The sequence below is a fragment of the Sturnira hondurensis genome, unplaced genomic scaffold (genome assembly GCF_014824575.4).
Source record: "Sturnira hondurensis isolate 20B ecotype Veracruz unplaced genomic scaffold, ASM1482457v3 Scaffold0022910, whole genome shotgun sequence".
Lineage (NCBI taxonomy): Eukaryota > Metazoa > Chordata > Mammalia > Chiroptera > Phyllostomidae > Sturnira > Sturnira hondurensis.
The window spans coordinates 12,684,527-12,705,875 of record NW_028095541.1 but is presented as its reverse complement, the minus strand read 5'-3'; the positions used below and the strand labels follow the sequence as shown (position 1 = coordinate 12,705,875).

Sequence of the window (21,349 nt, the reverse complement as noted above, 5' to 3'; positions counted from 1 at the left end):
CTGGGAAATGATTTACTGTATAGAATTATTAACAGTTTTTTTTAGCCAGAGTAGCATTGTTACCCTAGTGAGTCACCAGGACACATGATTAGTTGGGAAGATAAGTACGTGCAATCTGTCTCAGGGATAGATTGTCCTCACAGGAAGATGCTGTTCAGCAGTAGTTTAGAGTCAGAGCCAGTATTTTTAGAAAAATGTTGATTTGTAGGATTATAATTTGTATCAGTCTAATTTGTATCATTGAGTACACTGTATTGGCATAATTACCATGTGTAAAAAGACCAAAGGCAAACATTTTACAAATATATTCAAGTGGTGTATTATTTTTAGTGTTTTCTCTTTTAAAGCTTATTATATAATTTAGATTCATTATAATTGTTTTATAGTCAAATAATTTTTTCACAAGTTACAGTACTTTTAATTTCAGTAAAACTGATTCAGTATATCTCTACATTTCCCTTTTTAATTCAATTTTTTTAAGCACTCATAAAATTATTGGTATGTTATTGAGGTATTGAACATCTGAACATAACTCTGGGATTTATGTGATAAAGCAGTGGTTCTAAACCAGGGGGAGTTTTATCCCCAGGGGGCATTTGGCAGTGTCTGAAGACTTCTTAGTTGTCACAGTGGGGGATGGGGGAATGCCACTGTTGTGTAGAGGGGAGAGGTCAAAGATGCTAGTGAACATGCAGGAGAGCCCCCCAAAGCCAGGAGTGATCTATCTCCAGATGCAGTGGTGTTGAGGTTGAGAAACCCCGTCATGAAAAAGAAAGATACATACAAAACTATGAATACACAAATGCAAAAAGGTGTTCTCAGACATTCGCTTTTTTCCCAGCAACTAAATTGTAAGTTTACGATGATGTCCTTATGCAAAGTGTATGAAGAGGATCCTGCTATTGACATCTAGTGAAACATTTAAAACTGAAAAATGTCGGTTGAGCTCAAGCATGTAAATCAGAGTTGCTGCTCATTCTTTCCACTGTTAGGAAATTCACAAATAAGGGCACTAGGAATAAATTAGATGATTTGTTTATGACCACTAAAAAATCATAACTGAGAAGGAATAGAATGTAGTAAATTGTTAGCTGAAGTAATCTGTCTCCTTTATCTTTCATTTATATTCCTGATTTAATATTAAAGCTTTGAATATAAAATATTTCTTTGACAATTTTCTGAATAATTGCTGAGTTGCTCATGTAATTCATGAGATTTTTTGTGTTTTAAAAATTGTCTAAACTCATAGCCTTTAGAGCCAAAGCAGGCCTCGGTTGTTTAATCCAAGTTTCTCATTTAGAGCTATTTAAAAAATCCGTAAGTAGAGAGGCGAAGTGTTCTGGTCCAGTGTCACACACCTTGTTACTGCCAGATCGTGGACACCTTCACCTCTTGACTTCTAGTTGTCTGTTCTTTCAGGGTGAGGGGAAGGTTTTAATCACACTTTGGATTCTATTTGAGTCTTTAATTTTTTTCGAACTATGCATGTTAAAAGTGGATAGAGTACGTAAACCTGTATATGTTCTAGAATGAATTTTAGTATATATGTTTATAAATTCTATGTTTAATTTCAATTTATAAATGTTATGCCAATTTAAACAAATTTATAAGTGATATACCCATTTAAACATGAAAATTTCAAAATTTTCACAGGCAACGACACCTCCAAATCAAGGCCGTCCAGATTCTCCCGTATATGCTAACCTTCAAGAACTGAAACTCTCCCAGTCTGCTCTCCCTCCACTTCCGGGGAGCCCAGCAATTCAGATTAATGGAGAATGGGAAACTCATAAAGATAGTTCAGGACGTAGTTATTACTATAACAGAGGAACACAGGAAAGAACTTGGAAACCCCCTCGATGGACTCGGGATACAAGCATGGGCAAAGGAGATTTTCAGAGTCCAGGAGAACCAGAGGTAATCAGGAAGTTGATCAGTGAGTTACCAAACTTTTTCTCATTATTCAGAGACAAAAGGAGTGAATAGGTTTGTATCTTGGTACTGAAATAATAGAACACTTGAAATCTCTAAGATGCCAAATCTTCTTTCCAAGTTTTATTATGTTAATGCTGGTTACTGCCTAATCTCTAACTAATAGACAGTAGCTAACCTTGTAGTGTGCTTACTAGTTGCAGAATTAACTCCACTGAAGGTGCATGGTGCCAGTGATTTCCTTCATCTGCTGATGTGCTAGAAGATAGTTAAATCGCTGTTATTGCCCAAGCAGTGACTTGTTTTTAGAAAAAGAAGGAAAGAAATTATGTATCTTAGCCAAATACACAACAGCAGATACTTAAGTGATTAAAACACACACTTGATTGGTTTGGTCTGTGAGCAGGATAACTTCTCAGTTTCTGTCAGTCAGGTGTACAAGATCACTTTTTGTTTACATGTAAGGAAATAAATATAATCTTATGTCTGTGCTACACATGGACCATCCTGTAAGTCTGACAATTCATTCTACAGTCACTATTTTCTCTAACAGGTGTTCATACTACCTTTCCCTCCCCACCTTGGTTTTACCTTTCCGCCCACTTCTTGATGAAGGGTGGTGTGGTGAACTGGCCAGCTCTGTTTGGACAGATACTTCTCTCAGAGGTCTGTAGAGATTCTTGGGGTTGTCTTAGATATGCGGGAAAAGTTTGGTTGGGGTTGACGTATGGGACCTGAATCCTGCTGTTTCATAGACAGGGCCCCCTCCCACATAGGACACTCTGCTCTTACAAAAGGCAGCTGGCTTGTGCAGTTAAAAACGGGAGCTGGAACAATCAGGTAACACCTGTATTTAGCAGAATCTAAAAGCATTTTGTGTTAATAACCCCTCTTGTTCTATTTTTCAGTTGGCTGTTTATAGCTTTGGTTTGGTGGTAGCTTGTACTTTAGTGTTCAGAAATGAGATCGAGAATAGTGAGAGAAATTGTTTCTGGTTACTATAATAATAAAAGAGTTAGGAAAATCATTTGAAATGTAGATCTAGAAAGATTTGAAAATAAATTATCCTCTGTATCAACAACAAAGTAAAACCTTGTAATTTGGGAGAGTTGGGGAAAGGACTAAGATATGGGGTACCCTTAGAATGATTGAACGGAATTTAAAGGAAAACAGGAACGTTTAACAATATGTTTTTCAGCCTTCTACTTCTATAAATAAAAGTTATTTTTATATCAGAGTCTCAGCTTACACTACCACTCTCTGCACAGATTATAAAAATAGATATCTCCAAAGTGACTGGAGCACACCTCCCAGTAACTTTTTGAGGAAGGTTGTGCATGGGAGGCAGAGTTGAGACTTTGTGGAAATATCTATAGCCTGCTCTCATATGTAATTGCTAGTTTCCCTCAATGTATGGCATTTTGAACTTTATTTGTTGGCAGGCTGGGTCAGATAGCACTCCCACTTGCTGGGGAGTGCCCAGTGTTAGAATCATTCAGTCTTTCCTTTTGTACTAATTAGAGTTTCCACAGAAGTCTTCCGATCTTCTCTCTAGAAAGTCAAGGCTGCGAGGGTGTTTGTAGTTAGCATTCAGTTTGCATACAATCCCTGGTCTCCTCTTTCTGTTTAGTATTTAGTACCCTTGTCTCAATTATGATGTCTGAGTTGTCTTGCAACTCAGAATCTGACTGGTTTTCCCTCATGAGAGGGAAAACCCCGCTTCTGCTGGTATAAGGGAGAGGTGAGCTTCCAGCAGCCAGGTGTGAAAAGGGGGATTCTGGCCATTTTAGCCCTCATTTTAGTACCCCTGCTTTCACCTCCAGTTCTGGGAATACCAGATACTTTCAGTTTCTGAGCCATTCGAAGATTCTTTACAAATTTGTTGGATTTCATCTTCCCTTCACAACTCCACTCCCCACTCTCACCAGTTTAGATTCTGCTTTGTTGTTCTGCTTCTCAGCTTCCAGAGTTTCGTGACTGTTGTGTCGTCTCGTGGGCTTTGGTCTTTTAAAACATACTCACTATTTTTATTTTAGTGGGGTTTGAGATGGAGTGAGGGTTCAGACTTATTATTTTAGTGTTCACACTAGAGCAAAGGTTCTCAGCTGGGGACAGTTCTGCCTGAGGGGTGGGGTTAGACAATGTCCAGACAGTTGGGGTTGTTACAGCTGGGAGAGCGCTGCTGGTCTCCAGTGGGTGGAGACCAGAGACGCTGTGGAACAGCAGTCTGTGAGTCACAAGACAGCCCCCACACACAGTGATCTGGCTCTAAAAGTCAGTGGTGCTGCTGTCGAGAAACCTGCCTTAGAAATTTTAATGTGCATACTGTCGAATTCTGAAGTTAATATCTCCTTACTCCTTGAAGCTGTACAGGAACTATGCATATTTTTGTGCCATTGTTGTCTTTATATTTTCTATTTGTAACTCCCTTGTTGCTGTCATACATGGTGGTGACTCTTAAAATTAATCGTCATATTTACCACCTTTTAAAATCGTATTTCTTTGTAAAAATTAGATTATCTTGGATAACTTTTCTGCTGTCTTAAGTACATACTTTTAAATTTCCTTAGTGAGGATCTGTTAGTGATAGAGTGTTAGCTTTTGTTTATTTGGAAATTAATTTATTTCATCCTTGTATTTAAAGACTGTCTTTGCTGGGAATGCAGGTGTAAGTTGAATGTTTACTTGTTTGGTTTTTTCCTAATTTATTAAAGATTTTATTCTCACGTTTTCAGGCTTCCATGGTTGGTGATAAAAACTTAGTTGCAAGTTTGATGGTCTTTGCTTCAAGGGTGGCTTGTCACTTCATGCTGGCAGCTTTTAGAAACTTGTATCTCTAATTTCACCATCATGTGATTAGGTGGAGGTATCTTTTCTATTTCCTGCCAGGGCTTTGTTGGGACCCCTGAATTTGAGGAGTCCTGTCTTTGATCAGTTTTGGAAAATTCTTAGCCATTATCTGTCTATAGCTTCTGCTCCATTTTCCCTTTCTTCTCATTCTGGAATGTTGAGTAGATGAACATATAGTGTGTTCATTCTGTCTGTCATGTCTCTTGATTTCCCTAATATTTAAAAATGTTATCTCTATGTCTCTCTGATTCATTCTCAGTAACTGCTAGATGTAGGTCCTGCTCACTGTTTTCTTCTTCGTTTACATTTTTACTTGATGTTAAGCCAATCCTTGAATTTTAAAAACTTGTTATTTTTATTTGTTTGGTAGCTTCCCCTCTCATTACTTTGAAAAGTTTTAAACCTACAAAAAAACTAGAAAGGTAGTATTGTGAGAATCCATGTACCAGACTCTTCACATAAGTTACCAGTTGTTAGTATCTTGTCACATTTGCTTGATTTTTCTCTTCCTCCTTCCACCCTTTAGTAACTTTTTTTGAACCATTTGGAGCAGACAGCATAATTATTTTATTCTCTTAAGTATGTGGACATTTTCCCATAAAACTACTTTTTTGGTGAAAATAGATTTATCACAGAAAAAATCTAATGCTAATGTATTATTTAATATGCAGTTAATATTTTATGTTTCTCACTTGTCAAGTAATGTCCTTTATAGTTTTTTCCTGCAATGAAGGATCTGGTGAAGGGTCATCTATTGCACTTATTTGTTATATCTTTTTTTAGTCTTATGTTTTGTTTTTGATAATTCTAGCATATCAGGTCTTTGAAAATCTGCGCGTGCTGTCTGTTTCCTGCTGTCACTCGTGGTGTGTTGTGTCATCTCATGCACATGCATGTGTGTGCCTTAACATGAGATTATAGTTCTTGGAAATTCATATAGAGGAAGGTTTTTTTAATCCTCACCTGAGGACATTTTTTCATTGCTGTTAGAGAGGGAGGGAGAGGAGGGAAGAGAACAATGAAAAACATTGTTCCGTGCCCAGGTAGGGGATCTTACATGCTGAGACCAGGGATTGTCCATTCTCAGACTGGTTGGAACTCACAACCTAGGTATGTGCTCTGACTGGAAATTGAACCTGTGACCTTTAGGATACGGGGACGTGCTCCAACCAACTGAGCCACACTGGCTAGGGCATCATATATAAGAAAGAAGTCTTTACTGCTGGAGTTGGAAGTTTCCTCCTTTAGAGAGTACTTGCTGTTGTGTCTGCCAGGTGCTTAGGCAAACTAGTGTCCTCTGAACATTTGAAACTAAATTTGTAGCTTTAGTCTTTACTGGCCACTTAGGTAGGTAATTTGTAATGCTTGAGTATGGGTTTGTGTGATTAAGGATTCCCCTAATTTCCCCCCATTACTGGGGAGGATTCCTGTGATTTCCCTAGTGTTGAATAAAGGGACAAAATTTCCTTCTGGCTCATCCATAATCTGCGGGTTGAATTCTGGGTGGTCCCAGTTCTGTATTGTAGGGTATCCTTTTAGAGTCCCTGTCTTTGGTAGTCCTGAGTCCTGTTCCTCAATACTTCTGCATGGCCTTGAAAACTAACATTCTAGTTTGAGGTTTGGCAAATGCCTTCAAGGAGAAAGCTGGTCTTTCCTTACCTTTTTGGATTCTTCTACTTGGTTTTTGTCCTCTGAGTTATTAACTTAACTAACCTCTTGCTCATTAATGATTTTTAAAAATGTTTCATCCAGCCCTGGCTGGTGTAGCCCAGTGGATTGAGCGCGGGCCTGCGAACCACACGATCGCAGTTCAATTCCCAGTCAGGGCACATGCCTGGGTTGCAGGCCAGTTCCCAGCAGGGGACTCAGACAGGCAACCATACATTGATGTTTCTCTCCTTCTCTCCTTCCCTTTCTCTCTAAAGATAAATAAATTTTAAAAAAATGTTTCATCCAGATGATCAGTTGAGTACCTACCTATTGTTATTCTTCTATAAATGGAATATTTTTAAAGCCCTCTCACGTATCCACTAGGCTACATTTGCTGCAGGATATATACCCCAAAGTTCCTCAGCCAGGTATACTGTTGAATAGAGGTATTTAGTACAGAGCAGTTAACATTCGGAGAATCCTTGCCAAAAATACTCTTAGTTTTTATTTCAGAGCCATTAAATGGCTCTTTCCTAACAGTATAAATATCAAGATCTTAAAGCTACTCCTGTTTTGTAGTTTTTATGGCAGAAAGGAGTATCTTTGTGGCTCAAAACTTGGGAAATTGTGGTGAGCATTTTGTCAACTTAAAAATCATGTTTAAGAAAAAAATTAATTTAGTGTTTCTTAGATTAATTTTATTAATTAGATTGCCTGTTATTCTGTTTCTAAAAGATTTTATTTCACTTTGCCTACCTGAGCTTACATTTTAAGTGGTCTCAATGAAATAAAAAAAATTCATGATATTTAAATTAGGTTTTCCTTAAAAAATATTTTATTTTCAGAGAGAGGAGAACAAAGGGAGAGGGAGAAACATTGATGTTTGAGAGAAATGTCAGTTGGTTACCTCTTGCACACCCCCAACCGGGGACCTAGCCCACAGCCTGGGCATGTGCCCTAACCTGGAATCGAACATGCAACCTTTTGTTTTGCAGGATGACACCCAGCCCGCTGAGTCACACCAGTCAGGGCTCCAATGTTTTTAAATGTTATTATTAAAATATATGCAGCTCACTTGCAAGGCTTCTGCAGTGTTATCTTTTTTAGTATTTGTGAATATATTAATATTAGGCTCTTCATGTTTTTACATTACTTCTACAACATTTAGAATCTACCTGTCTTAGTGTTTCAGACCAAATTACAGTGGTAGAAAATACATGGTTAAGATTTAACTACAAAAACCCTTTTACCTGAGAGTGACCCTGGAAAAGTCATTTACACATGAGAGTTAACCCAGTAAATATTTATTGAATGAGGGAAGTGCAGCCAAATTGCTACTTAGCCACATTATGGTACCTTTTTTTTTTAAGTACAAGTTATTTTTTTAAAATTTTATTTATTTATCTTTAGAGAGGAAGGGAAGGAGAGAGAGAAATATCAATGTGTGGTTGCCTCTTGTGAGTCCCCTGCTGGGAACTGGCCTGCAACCCAGGCATGTGCCCTAACTGGGAATCAATCGAACCATGATCGTGTGGTTCGCAGGTCCGTGCTCAATCCACTGAGCTACACCAGGCAGAGCACATTATGGTACCTTTTATTTGAAAAAGCAGAAATTGTTAACTTCTCAATTTTTTTGGTCACTTACATGTCTGTAGTTTATTGTGCTTTTTACAGTAAAACATGCCTAAATTATTTGTACACTGAATTTCTTAATCTCTTTGTGCTTGATTTTTCTCAGTATTTTGTTTTGTTTTGAAGTTTAGTTTCCAACTGTCCTTAATAAACATTTGGTTGAGTGAGTTAGGAAAACTTGCCAATAAATTAGAACATAAAATAGTGGTACAAAGGTAGTATCTTTTCTCCCATGTCTCCCACACACTTTTAAAAAATAATTTAAGTTACATTTATTCAGCACTGTTGTTTGACAGGCTTTTGACTGGGAACCTGTGACGCACTCATAGGGGAGTGGGAATTTGAAGATACTTGGTGCCCTCATCACCTCCCTTGCTTATACATAGGCATGTATGTGCGTACACACCTATGTCATTGTTAAACCGGGTTTCGGTTCAAAAGCAGCATTAAATAAAAGGTAGCATTTTTGTCAGTGTGAAAACATTGTTTTCAATTTTATTATGGTAACTTTCCTTTGAAATTTGTTTATTGTTTTTTTTTTTAGAGTGAGAGAGAGGGATGGAAGGAAACACCCATTTGTTCTTTCGCTTATTTATGCATTCATTGGTTGATTATTTGTGTGTGCCCTGAGTGGAGACTGAACCCACAACCTTGGTGTACTGGGATGGCACTGTAATCGACTGAGCTACTTTGCCAGGGTGCTGAATTTTTCTAGGGTTGCATTAATGTGATGAAATAACTATTGTTAATTTCACCTTAACACTTACAGTGTACCATTTAAAAGAGTGAACAATTTGTTTTGAAAATTACTAAAATATATTCAGGATATTTTTGTATTTATAGTCAAATACAATTGCTTAATCTCTTAGATTTTCAACTACTGCATACTTACATTATCAAAGAAGAAAAATCTATATTTCTGACTATTTATAGCCTCTTTCATCAGAAGAAAACTTCCACAGCATTTGTTACAGCCAGTCAGATAGTCAGTGTGGTTCTCCTCCAAGGGGTTGGTCAGAAGAGTTGGATGAACGTGGGCATACCTTGTATACCAGTGACTATACTAATGAAAAGGTACATTCTTTTGTTCTCATCTACTTTTCTTGGTTGAATCTTCTCATAAAATCATTGTGTACTGAAATTTTAGTAGTATTTAAAAAACACTCAAAATATTTTTCATTGTAGTGTGTAGTCATGTAAATTGACAACATGAAAACTCAGCATAACTACTGACTCATGGTTTTAAACTGCTTATAATTACATTGATTTTTATGGTGTCAGAACCTACTTAAAACAGACCTTTTTAAGGGTAGGCATGTTGAGTGTCATTCTGTTTGGACTTCTTCAATAAACATACTGCTTTATACAGTCATCCCTTAGTATCCTTGAGGGATTGTGCTCCAGGACCCTTCTTTTCCCCCACCGATACCATAATCTGAGGGTGCTCAAGTCCTTGGATTATATAAAGTGCTACAGTATTTGCACTTAACCTATATTTGCACATGGGCTACAGCAGACTCTGCCTACATATCATTTCATTCGTATGGATTCAGTGTAAATCTAAATTTTTAGATTTGCGTGTCGCAAATCTAAATTTTGCTTTTTGGAACTTTTTGGGATTTGGGGGTGGGGAGGGATATTTTCAGTCTGCAGTTGGTTAAATGGGAAACTTGAGGATACAAAGGGTCGACTGTATTTTTCTTGGGGAATAGGTTTTTGGGAATACTAGTTTTCTTAGCATGTTATTATGAAATACTGCCTCACTTCCTATACTCCTTTTTCTTTTGTAACCAACTTATATAAAACAAAAACCAGGAGTCTTGTATCTTACGATTAATTAACTGGTTTGGAAGTGCATATTAAAATTTTATGTGTGTATTACATCTCAGATCATCAGAGAAAGTAATTGGGTTGATCGGGCTGGTTTAGAGGATAGGCCCTTGGGAATGAGTGGAGGAGGTAGGCTTTTACTGCCCCCCCCCCCCCCATTTCTGCTTTAATTATTTGACACTGGAACATGAGGAAACAGTAGTAGTCATGAATATCACAATCAAGGTCACATACTTTTATTAGCAGTAGGCTTTCCCTCATTCTATGTGTTACGTTGTATGAAATAGTTTCTATGATTATTTAATCATAGTGAGTAAGATACGTTGACTACATGAAGTTTGGCTTAAATTGTTTAGTAGTTTTCTACTTAAAGATTGAAGAAAAATTCCCTTCTGTTTTTTAATTCTGTTTTCGGGGTGGGTGTGGTGTTCCTGTGTTCCGTGCACATGTGTCTGTGTATCCTTACATTATGGAAGACTGTTTCTTATAAGTGGTACTTGAACTACTAGCTTGACTTTGGATGAAAAGGAGAGAAAATAAGTTTACATTTAATATTGAGTTCATTTACTCTTTCTAAACTTAAAATGTAAGTGTTAGCATAAGGCTATTAAATTTTTTGCAGCTTTCTAAAGCAAGTAGAATAGAACTTACAAGAATAATATCTAATGTGTCTGATTATAAAAGCCTAGACTCTCTTTTGTGTAAATTAAAGGATAATACCTGTTCTGTTTTTCTAGTGGCTCAAGCATGTTGACGATCAAGGTAGACAGTATTACTACAGCGCCGATGGATCTAGGTCGGAGTGGGAGTTGCCGAAGGTAATTAACCTTGACCCTGAATTTCTGTTTAAAAACAGTAGATGAAATAATTTGAAAATGGTTTCAGTAGATTTATTTTTACATTTTTATTCAACTTCTTCTTTATTTTTTTATTGATGTTCAAATACAGTTGTCTCCATTTTCCCACCACCACTTTCCCCTGCCCCACCCACACGCACCTCCCACCCTCGACCCTTCCCCCCCAGCTCTATCCATGAGTCCCTCATATGTATTCAACTTTTTTATTTTATTAATTTTTATTGGATTGATTGGGGTGGCATTGGTCAGTAAAATAACACAGGTTTCAGGTACACAGTTCTGTAAAACACGATGTGCATATTGTGTTGTGTTTCAGCACCCCAAGTGAAGTCTGCTTCCATCACCATTTAGTCCTACTTTACCCTCCTTTCCTCTTGTAATTATGGTAGTGTTGTCTTCGTCTATAAGTTTTCTTTTTTCTTTCCTTAGTCCATTCAACTTTTTAAAAAGCAACAAAGTTAAGTTCCTCAGAATTCATCGAGAATCCTGTGATTGGCTAAAATTTTCTAAAATGTGCATTATTTTATAGATATTATTGATTATTCCTATTAAAAATTCTTTTGGCTTAACATGAAATTTATTTTTCATTATTCCTGGAATAAGAATTCTCTTCAGTGCCAATAATGCCATCTTATATGTAGTTATCTTGAATCATTAAATTTTCTACTTGAAGTTGGTCATAGATTTAATTTTTATTTTGAAGAGAAAGAAAATCAACTCAATATTCAAGTTTATTGTATGAAATGTGTGTTCTAATCGGGTCAGTTATTGGCTGAGAGAGGCGACATGTAGCTTATCGATAAGACTAGGGTGTCACTGGGTATCTCTCTCCAGACACGACACTAGGGCTAAGTTTGAACGATATCCATGCAAACACTTAGATTTTAATTGGTACATTATTTTAATATTTCAGAAAACAACTATAATTAGCATGTCTGTGACATCAATTGGCAGATAGATTTTTGTTTTTAAAGAAATTTCTTTTCCGTAAAATAAGTCAATTTAAAGAAAAATATTTGGTATAAATAAATACACGAGAATATAGAAAAAAATCACTAGGTGTTACTTATTCAGTGAACTGACTGGTGCTAACAGTAGTTTTTTTTCCTCTGTGAGTATTATCTGGCTTGATACTCATAAAATAAGATATACAGCCAGCCTGTAGTTCACTGCTAAGAGCATGCCTCGTGCATCTGTATTGAGCCAGTAGCAAAAGAACTCCATTATAATCCTGGTAGCTTTAAAATGTTATGTTGATCAGCCTACATGGGTCTCAAGGAACAGTGTGGGTCGCTATAATGGAAACTTAGTGGGGGTTAGGGAGAGAGGGATGAAGGAAATACTGGGTTTTATTGATTAATTTGGCTATCAAGTATAGCCCTAGAATACTCTCGTAGTTAAAAAAGCTTTGTAAAGTCTTCAAATAAGCATTTTGGGGTACTTTATTATGCATTTCCATAGGTACTTTCTTTTTTGCCCAGCTCAGCAGAACTAAAACTATGTCATATTTTTAACCACTTGTTGTTTAAATGAACATTTTCTAGTTAGAAGTCATACTAAAGTTTACGTTTAGACAGTATGATTTTTTAACCACTGTTTGGAGCTTAACATAGTGATATAAATAGGAGAATTTTTATATTTTAATTACAAAAACTTCCATATGCAATGAGTTAAGAGGATATTATTACCCTGTGAGATTTTTTTTAAAGATTTTATTTTTTAGAGCATTTTTAGGGGTTTTTTATTGTGTTCAGTTACAGTTGTCCTCATTTTCCACCCATTACTCTTTCTTGCTCCCCCCCTCCATGTTTTAGGTTTACAGCAAAATTGAGAGGAAGGTACAGAGATTTGCCATATATGCCCCTTGTCCCCCACATGCATAGCCTTCCCTATTTTCAGTGTCACTTAGCAGAATCGTACATTTTTTCACCAGGAACCTACACTGACATATCATAATCACAGTTCATTGTCTGCCTTAGAGTTCACTCTTGTTGGTGTTATACATTCTGTAGGTTTAGACAAAAGTATAATGATACATCACAGAGCATTTCGATTGCCCTAAAAATCTTCTGTTCTCTGCCTGTTCACGTCCCTTCTCTTTCCCCAGCAATCACTAATTTTTTTTTTTTTTTTTGGTCTCTGTAGGTGGGTCACATTGTTTTTACTCAAAGTTAGCCATAAACTCATACCAAGTATGAAGAAAGATCTAAATAAAATGTATTTAAAAGTGCCATAAAAATATAAGAGTTCCATAAATAGCTGTGAGGATTAAAAGTTTTATATGAATTACTTTTTAAAATTATGAGATATAATTTAGTCAGACATTTGTAGATTTAATTTTTTGTCATTAATGTATGCTTTTGTATCTGATTCTCACTCAAGATAAAACCATACTACTTTTTAAACATTAAAATTGTGCCGAGTGCTCAGATCCCTAAAGTAGTCTTATTTGATGAACCATAACATAGCAATTGAGTGGTACAGGAACAGTGTTGAGGTTTTTTTTCTTTTTGGAAGTTTTCCAAAAATTGCGTATGAAATGATCTAACTTTATTTTCCAGATTTAATTGTCCCTCAGTAAAACTTTTAAGTGACAAATTAATATTCCAAGTTTTATATGGCTATTAACAAAAGTTTAGGAGAAGAGTATTCATAATAAGATTAATAATATTTGGTTTTGTTAATGTTCCAGCAAGAAGTTGAAAAATATGTCAGGTGTTACTTTTTAATATTGGTACCATTTATAAGAACAGTTTAATCATACTTAGTGATTAAATTGGAAGGAAAAATCTATGGATAGTAATGGCTAAAATGTAATATTCTATACTCTGGGATAAGAATATCTTTGGGTATATAACTATTTAGTATTAAAAACTATAAAACAATGCTTGGTTTTATAATATTAAGCTTATAAAATGAGATCAGATTTTGACTTAAACATCAGAAGAAAAATCTGAAAGTGTGTTTCATTGAAAATGATCTTGAACACAGATTACATAATATTAAATAATTTAAGGATATAATATGAATTTTGTAATGTTAATTTTGTTCCTCTTGACATATTTGAATGATCACTCCTATTAGTCTGATTGCCTGGAGTAATGACATCAAACATAAAACTTTGTTTTGATTGATTTTTCCCAGATCAGGGTCCACTGAAAGGAGAGGCTCCCAGAATAACTTTGCATAAGGGCTAATTTGGAACCTTTACTAACTAGTAGCTGGGTTTCTGAAGAACCTCTGTACTTTCCTTGGTCAGAAGACAGGTAGGCTCAATACAGTCGTTCCTTGCTATTGCGGTTCACTTATTGGCTTCACTGTATTGCGGGTTTTTAAAGCCTGTGATACAGTGAAGCCACAATAAGTAAACTGTGGTATAGCAAGGGATGACTGTATACTTCACTGGTGAGTACCAGTATAGAATTTTATACGCTGTTAAAATTATGTAGGTTTAAGAGTATAGAAAGTGTTTAAGGGCATGTGAAGTGTTTATAAGAATGTGGGAAAGGTTAATAGGATAGTGGGAAAGGTTTATAGGCGTATGGGAAGGGTTTATAAAGCCTTAAAGTATATATAAATCATAAAATAAATACAACACCTCTAGTTCGCAGATTTCACCTATTGCAGGGGTCTCTGGAATATAACTCCCGCGATAGGTGAGGGATCACTGTGTTAGGAAACTTAACTTCTGGAGATGCCCTGGGTGAAAGGGAGAAGAGAAGGAAGGACTTGAGTTGTATCAAAACCTTAGAGGGTAGTTACCTCTACAGCAATGGAAACGGATGCTGATTGTGACCAGTGTTGAGTTACTAGTTTTGTGGTATTATCTTATTTTCTGCTGTCATTTGCTACTTAGAATAAAATGTCCTAAGGTCTAGGCAATTTCTTGTATTTCAAATTAAATTTGATATGTAGAGGAGGCTTGAGTTGGGTACAGTGGGAATAAGGAAGAGTGTTTTAGAACTACTATTTAATGGATTGTTAATGTAAAATAAAGAAAACTGCAGATTAGATTCAGTACCCTAGGAAATTTAACAATGAAAGTAAGTCTTAAGTAAGTTCTGTCAAACAGATTTGTAACCCTCACAACAGAGATGAGAAATGTAACTACTGTTTTCTAAATACATCTTTGGTGCTCAGTACTGTGTAGGTGTTCTAGTAGATACAAAGGCATAGAGCTTGGTCTTCACCCTCTGGGAGTCTGTTATAAGTTTGGAAAGGAACATGTTTGTATGACAGCTAAGTAAGATAGAACGTGTACACACGTATTATATACATCTGGTTCTAGATTGGGAATAAGTGAAGGGAACTATAAGCCCAAAGACAAGAGGAAAGATTGGTAGAGAAAAATAAAGAAAGATGAATTAAGAGCAAAAAATCAAAGTATCTCTCAAAATGAATGCCATTTAGAATTTTTTTAAAAGACATGAAAAACTGATGTTGTTATAGACATGAGAAAATTGAGAGATTATTGTACTCACTCTATATGATAAAGACTATATCTTATAGATTTTCAAAGAGTTAAATGAAGAAAAAATCAAAACAAGTGTTACATGAACAGGTGAATGCAATAAAAAATGAAACATTTTTTCTGGAATGAAATTGTTTTATTTGTTTTAAATAAGGTTTATTTTTAAGTATATTTTATTGATGATGCTATTACAGTTTTCTCAAAAATTTTTCCTCTTTATCCCCCCTCCTCCCTGCACCCCTCAACCCTCCAGTATTCCTTCCCCCTTATTTCATGTCCGTGGGTCATACATACAGGTTCTTTGACTTCTCTGTTCCCTATACCCTTCTTAACCTCTCCCTGTCTATCATATGCCTACCAATTTTGCTTCTTATTTCCCGTACCTCCCCTCCATTCTTCCCTTCCCACTCCCCGCTGATAACCCTCTGTATGATCCCCATTTCTCTGGTTCCGTTCCTGTTCTAGTTGTTTGCTTAGTTTTGTTTTTTTTTTATATTCAGTTGTTGATAATTGTAAGTTTGTTGTCATTTTACAGTTCATACAACTAGAAGTTTTTGAGATGAAAAAGATAGTCATTGAAATAAAAAGTACAGTGAATAGTATAAACTATAGAAGAGACAGAGGAAGGTAACATTAATGCATAGTTAAGGGAAATGGAAGATAGAATTTTCTATACTCATACCAGGAAGTGAATGGAAGAAATGGTAGAGAAATAATGTATGAAAATATGACTTAGGGACATTTTCTAAAGCTAAAGGAAGGATAGGTAGACATCCACACGTTGACAAAGTTCACTGGATCTGCAGAAGATCATATTATAGGGAGGTAATCGTAAAAGCCATCAAAGGGTTAAAGATCAGATTACCTGCCTGGGGGGATTGCATCATTGAGCCCTGAGGCCATTCTTTACCCACTCCTGTATCAGTGCTCTTTGCTGTGTACCTGTTGCTGTGTAGTGGCCTCCCACTGTGGATGGGTTGTGTTGTCGTACTGTTAACTGATTTCAGTCATGTGACTTGCTTTCACTGATGGGATGTGAGCAAATGTATCAGAAAGCACCGTCTTGAGATGGGCTTTCTGTACCAGGGCTTGCTCTTTCACCTCGGCCATCACCTTGAGAAGAATGTGCCAGGCCAGCCTGCTGGTCCCGGAAAAAGAAATAGACTTTTAAAAATAAATAAATAAACAAAGCCACAGAGTCTGTGGGAAAATACAAAAGATCTAACATTTGTTTTATTGGAGTTCCAGAAGGAGAGGAGAAAGAGTGCAAGGCTGAAAAACATTTGAAGAAATAATGTTTGAAAATGTTCCAAATTTGGTAAAAGGCAAACCAACAGATTCAAGAAGCTGAGTAAACACTAGACAGTCTAGACCCAAAGAAATCCATGTCAACATTGTAATCCAATTTCAGAAAACTTAAGGACTTCACTACCCTCACCACCCCCCACCCTGCTCTCACAATCTTGAAAGCATCTCAGTGAAACAACACATTCCCTACATTACCTATAGGGTGGTGATGATTTGAATGGCAGTAGATGTCTTACAACCTGTGAAGCCAGAAGGGAGTGGTGTAACATTTTTCAGATGTTGAAAGAAAAGACCTTTTAACCCATAATTAGTAACATCTAGTGATGATTGTATATTCAGCAAAAATTTCCTTCAGAAATACAAGTAAAATAAAGACATTTTACATGAAAGTAAATTAAGAGATTTATCACTAGCTGTCTTTTTCTGGAGAAAAAATGCTATAAACAAAAGGGAAATGCCAACTGAAGAAAACTTGGAACATCAGGAATGGAGAAACAATGGGAACGCTGAATAGCTGAGGAGACTTTGTCCTGAATTCAAGGATTATGTTTGACATTCAGAACAGAAATTACAACATTTCTGGAGATCTGGCCCCTTGTAGTACAGTCTTTCCCTGCTAGGTGAGTGTTCTAGGGACCCATCTATATCACTGTACTAGCTGGCGTTATTGTGAGAGGCTGCATTGAGCCTCAGTGAATTTTTTTTGACGACTCAGTGCATTTGCATTGGCCAGTTTCATGATGGGCGATGTACGAGTGCACCTGCTCGAACCGCGCTGAGTGTTCAACAGTTTTTGACCGAAAATGTCGTGGTCCCTGTGCTCACCTTCCCCATTCACCTGATCCTGTCCTGAGTGACACATTTTTTGTTTCCCCATTGAAAAAAGTCCTTAAAGGGAAATGTTTTGCCAGTGTGGGAGAGGTGAAACAAACAATAAATGGCAGAACTTTTCACCAAGTTCAAAAACTGTTTTGAGCAGTGGAAAAAAACATCTCAATTAGGTGTATTGCATCAAATGGAGAGTACTTTGAAGGTGACCGAAGTTTAAATATGTAAGAATAAATATGCTATTTTTGTATATACTGGTTTGGGGGGTTTCCTTTGTAGAGATGTTTAAGACAACTATATCAAAAAAGGGGGGGAGTAATGTAATTTTTAGTAAGGTTTCTACATTCCACTTGAAGGAATAAAATGTTGATACTAGTAGACTGATATATTGAGTATGAGACTGATATATTGAGTAAGCACTAAAAATTGTAACAGGATACATTCACAGCACTACAGATGGGCGGTGTAGCTGAGATCAAGGTTTCTCTCCCTCCTTTTTCCTCCCTTTCCCTCTCTAAAAACAAGTAAATAAATAAAATTCTTTAAAAAGAAAGAAAAAAAACTACAGATGGTCCTGACTTACGGTTTTTCTACCTGTGGTGATGTGACAGTGGTTGGCCTTCAGGAGAAACTGTACTTCAGATTTTGAGTTTTGACCTCTTCCTGGGCTAGAGGTAACACATCAGTTCTCTCTTGTGATGCCGAGCACCTGCCACGAGTACAGCCCTCAGTCAGCGACCATGAGGGTAAACAACAGATACTCTTCAGTGTGTTGTGTTGCCAGCAGTTTGTTTTTGTTTTTGTTTTTGTTTTGTTTTTGGAGGCAGGGGCGGGTATTGTGTTCTGAGAATGTTTAAGGTAGGCTTAGCTAAGGTATGATGTTCAGTAGATTAAGTGTATTAAATGCATTTTCAGCTTCCAATATTTATAACTTCTCATGTTTTTTTTGGGGAAGTAACCTCATTGTAAAGTAAGTCAGGGAATATCTGTATAGATAAATTAAAATATGGCAAAAAAGGAGAAACGGATGTAAACAGAACAGAAAACAGACTTAATTACATTAAATGTAAATGTCCTAGACATATCTGTTAAAAGATTTTCAGAATGGATAAAAAACCATGACCCACCTGTATGCTTCTATAAGAAAAAGCACTTCAAATATAATGATATATTACATCATGCTGAAGGTTATCAAATAATCTGCAGTAAATCTCAGAGTCTATGGAGAGATTATAGAAGCTTTTCTATTAGAATTAGTAACTAGATTAGAACTCTATCACTGCCTCTGTTCAACTATAAAATAAGAGAAAGAAAAAGAAATACCAGTTTTCCCTACTTTCAGAAAGTAGAGCATTCCTATGAAACCTTCCGTAAGCCAAAGTGGCGTAAAGTAGAGTACGTGACAGCTTTTTCAGAAGAGCAAAATTTTTCTGTGGATCTTTTTTCTGCCAGCAAAAACAGGTAGTAATATAGGTCTTTTGTAAAAGGGAAGTGGCATAATCTAAACTTTCAGACAATAGGGGATACCTGTAATAGAATCGAAAAGAAAGGTACAATTTTTTTGATTACTAGAAAATCAAGAGAATCTACAAACTAAGTGGAGTTCTACTGAACTCTGATGAGAGAGAGTTCAGTAGAATTGCTGGGTATAAAATCAAGGTCAAAACTACTCACTTCTCTAGTAAGTAGTCAGTTTGAAAATGTGATGGAAATAAAGTTCCTCTTTGCATTAGCAGCAGCAGCTACAAGAAGAATCTTGGCTAAGAAGATGCCTGTTAAAGTTTGTAAGGTCTTAAGTAAAATTTCAGAGCAGAAATGGACATAAAGACCTGAATAAATGGTGCAGTATACCATTATGATCTTGCATTAGGAGAGTTAATTTTATAAGAGTGTCCATATTAGTCTGTAAAATTCACTGCATTTCCATTTCCTATTTCCCTCCCCATCTTTTTCCAACTTGTGCTAAATTTTATTTGCAAACAGAGGCCTATGACGACCTGAATAGGGAGAATGTATGTTGGGGTGGGGGGTATACATGAGGAACGGGGTTCCAGCCATGGTGATTTAAGATGCTGTCATATGGGGACATGTGTAGGGAAATAGACTAGAAGAGGGTAGGAGGCTCAGATGTGGCATTACAAATAGTAGGTTATGCATGCACTGTGCAGTAAATGTTGCCAGGATTATTGGTTACTCATACGAGATAAAAAATAACTAAATGTAAATTTTGATCTGATTTAACCCTTAATGATTAATTCCAGGTAGATTAGAAATATAAATATAATAAGCACACATAAAGGCTATAGAAGGATATATCAAAGAATATCTTTGACTTTAAAGTAGGAAGGATTTCTTAACACTAGATAAGGAAAAACTATGAAAGGACAGATTAACAGATGTGACTGTGTTATAATTAAATGAAGTGTCTTCTAATGTAAAAAATACCATATACAAAGCAGAAAAGGTAAGCTACAGACTAGGAAAAGATGTCTTCAATTCAGTTTACAAAGGTATAGGATCGCCAAAATAGAGAATATCCTGTTCTTTTTGTACCTACCAGTAAGAGAAAGATATCCAGCTGAAAATAGGCAGAGTACATGACTAAGCCATACGCAGAAGAGGAAATACATGAAATAAGTACATGAAAAGATGCTCAGTTTTACAGGTATCCAGGAAAATGTGAATTAAAACAGTGTGAGAAAGCATTTTATCCTTTAGATAGGTTTTTTAAATGTTTGCAGATATATGTACATTTATTTTACATATGTAAATGCATGAGTTCAACAATACCAAATAGAGCAGTGCAAGGCACTATGATATGGTGGTAAGAGTGTAAATTAGTATTACCACCTTCTGTGTATCCATTTATAGCCATTATGTAGACATGAAAGTAAATGAGTTAGAGCTGCATACTCACTAATGTGGATACATTTAAAAAAATTGAATGAAAAGAGCAAGTTGAAGGATATGTGTAATATAATTCCATTTATATAAACTTTAAAACAAGTAGTATACATATGTATATATACATTAGTATGTATCAGATTATAAAATGCATGAGAATAATGAACACTGAATCACATGGTACTGCTGGGGAGGGAAAGACAGGAGTGGAATGTGGAAGCTGTATGACATAGCAGAAGCTTCTAATATGGCTATAATATTTTGTTTTCTTTTTTAAAAAAGGTACCTGAAGCAAATGTTGTAATGTTAGATATGCTAAGAGTTGATGGTAGATTTGCACTATGGTCTCTCTTTTTTTTATATAAGTTTGAAGTAATTCAAGTAAATTTCAATTAAATTTTGTAAATAAAAGTATTTTTAAAGGGATTAGAAAAATGTTAAGTTTTAGCCATCTGGTTAAGCTAGGGGTGTGTGTGTGTGAACTCTAGGGTCTTCTTATTTTCCTTTTCTCTAATAATACACTTTATTTTTGTATTGTCTACAAGAGATTTTATGTTTAATTTATGGTTTTTAATGGCTTTTTTAAACATACCATTGCCTAGTAAGACAGCACATTTAAAATTGTGATTATCACCTAGTTTAAGTTTACATTATTTTTGTTGCCATATACAAAGGGTTTTTAAGCAGTTGTAATAATAAAGGCCAAAAGCTAGGATAAGTAACAACATTCATGTATAAGCTTTCACACAACTATTCGTTTTCCTTATTGCTAACTATGGGTACCGTGAAAGGATAATACAGCGCTGTTTAATAATTGGGTCTCTTTTCACTTAGAGATTTCTGATGCAGAATTTTTTCAGTAGCCTTTGAGCTTCTTTGTTTATTCTAGACATGATCCCTAAGTGAACTGTGATGAATTTTAAATTAGTAACAGTGAATTAATAACAAACATCTACCTGTGATTACTTGGCTTTGGCAAATTTTAATGTGAAGAATGAAATAACAGCTTTGGGAGACAGTTTAAGGGGCCTGTATGGATTCATTTTGGAGAGAATAAATGGCACATTGTAGAGAAAGATATTGGAAT

At 35.9% G+C, this 21,349-nt stretch overlaps 1 protein-coding gene across 8 annotated transcripts in view; it reads left to right on the top strand.

Moving 5' to 3' along the window:
- Positions 1-21,349, top strand: part of ARHGAP12 (Rho GTPase activating protein 12) — a 116,810-nt gene that overhangs the window by 54,419 nt on the left and 41,042 nt on the right. For 3 of the 8 annotated variants that reach the window (XM_037037273.1, XM_037037280.1, XM_037037279.1), the window contains 3 exons: positions 1,654-1,917; positions 8,998-9,138; positions 10,632-10,712. In XM_037037273.1, the coding sequence (XP_036893168.1) occupies positions 1,654-1,917; positions 8,998-9,138; positions 10,632-10,712 (486 nt within the window). The remainder of the gene's footprint in view (positions 1-1,653; positions 1,918-8,997; positions 9,139-10,631; positions 10,713-21,349) is intronic. The other 5 variants (XM_037037274.1, XM_037037275.1, XM_037037276.1 and 2 more) reach the window with 3 other exon arrangements.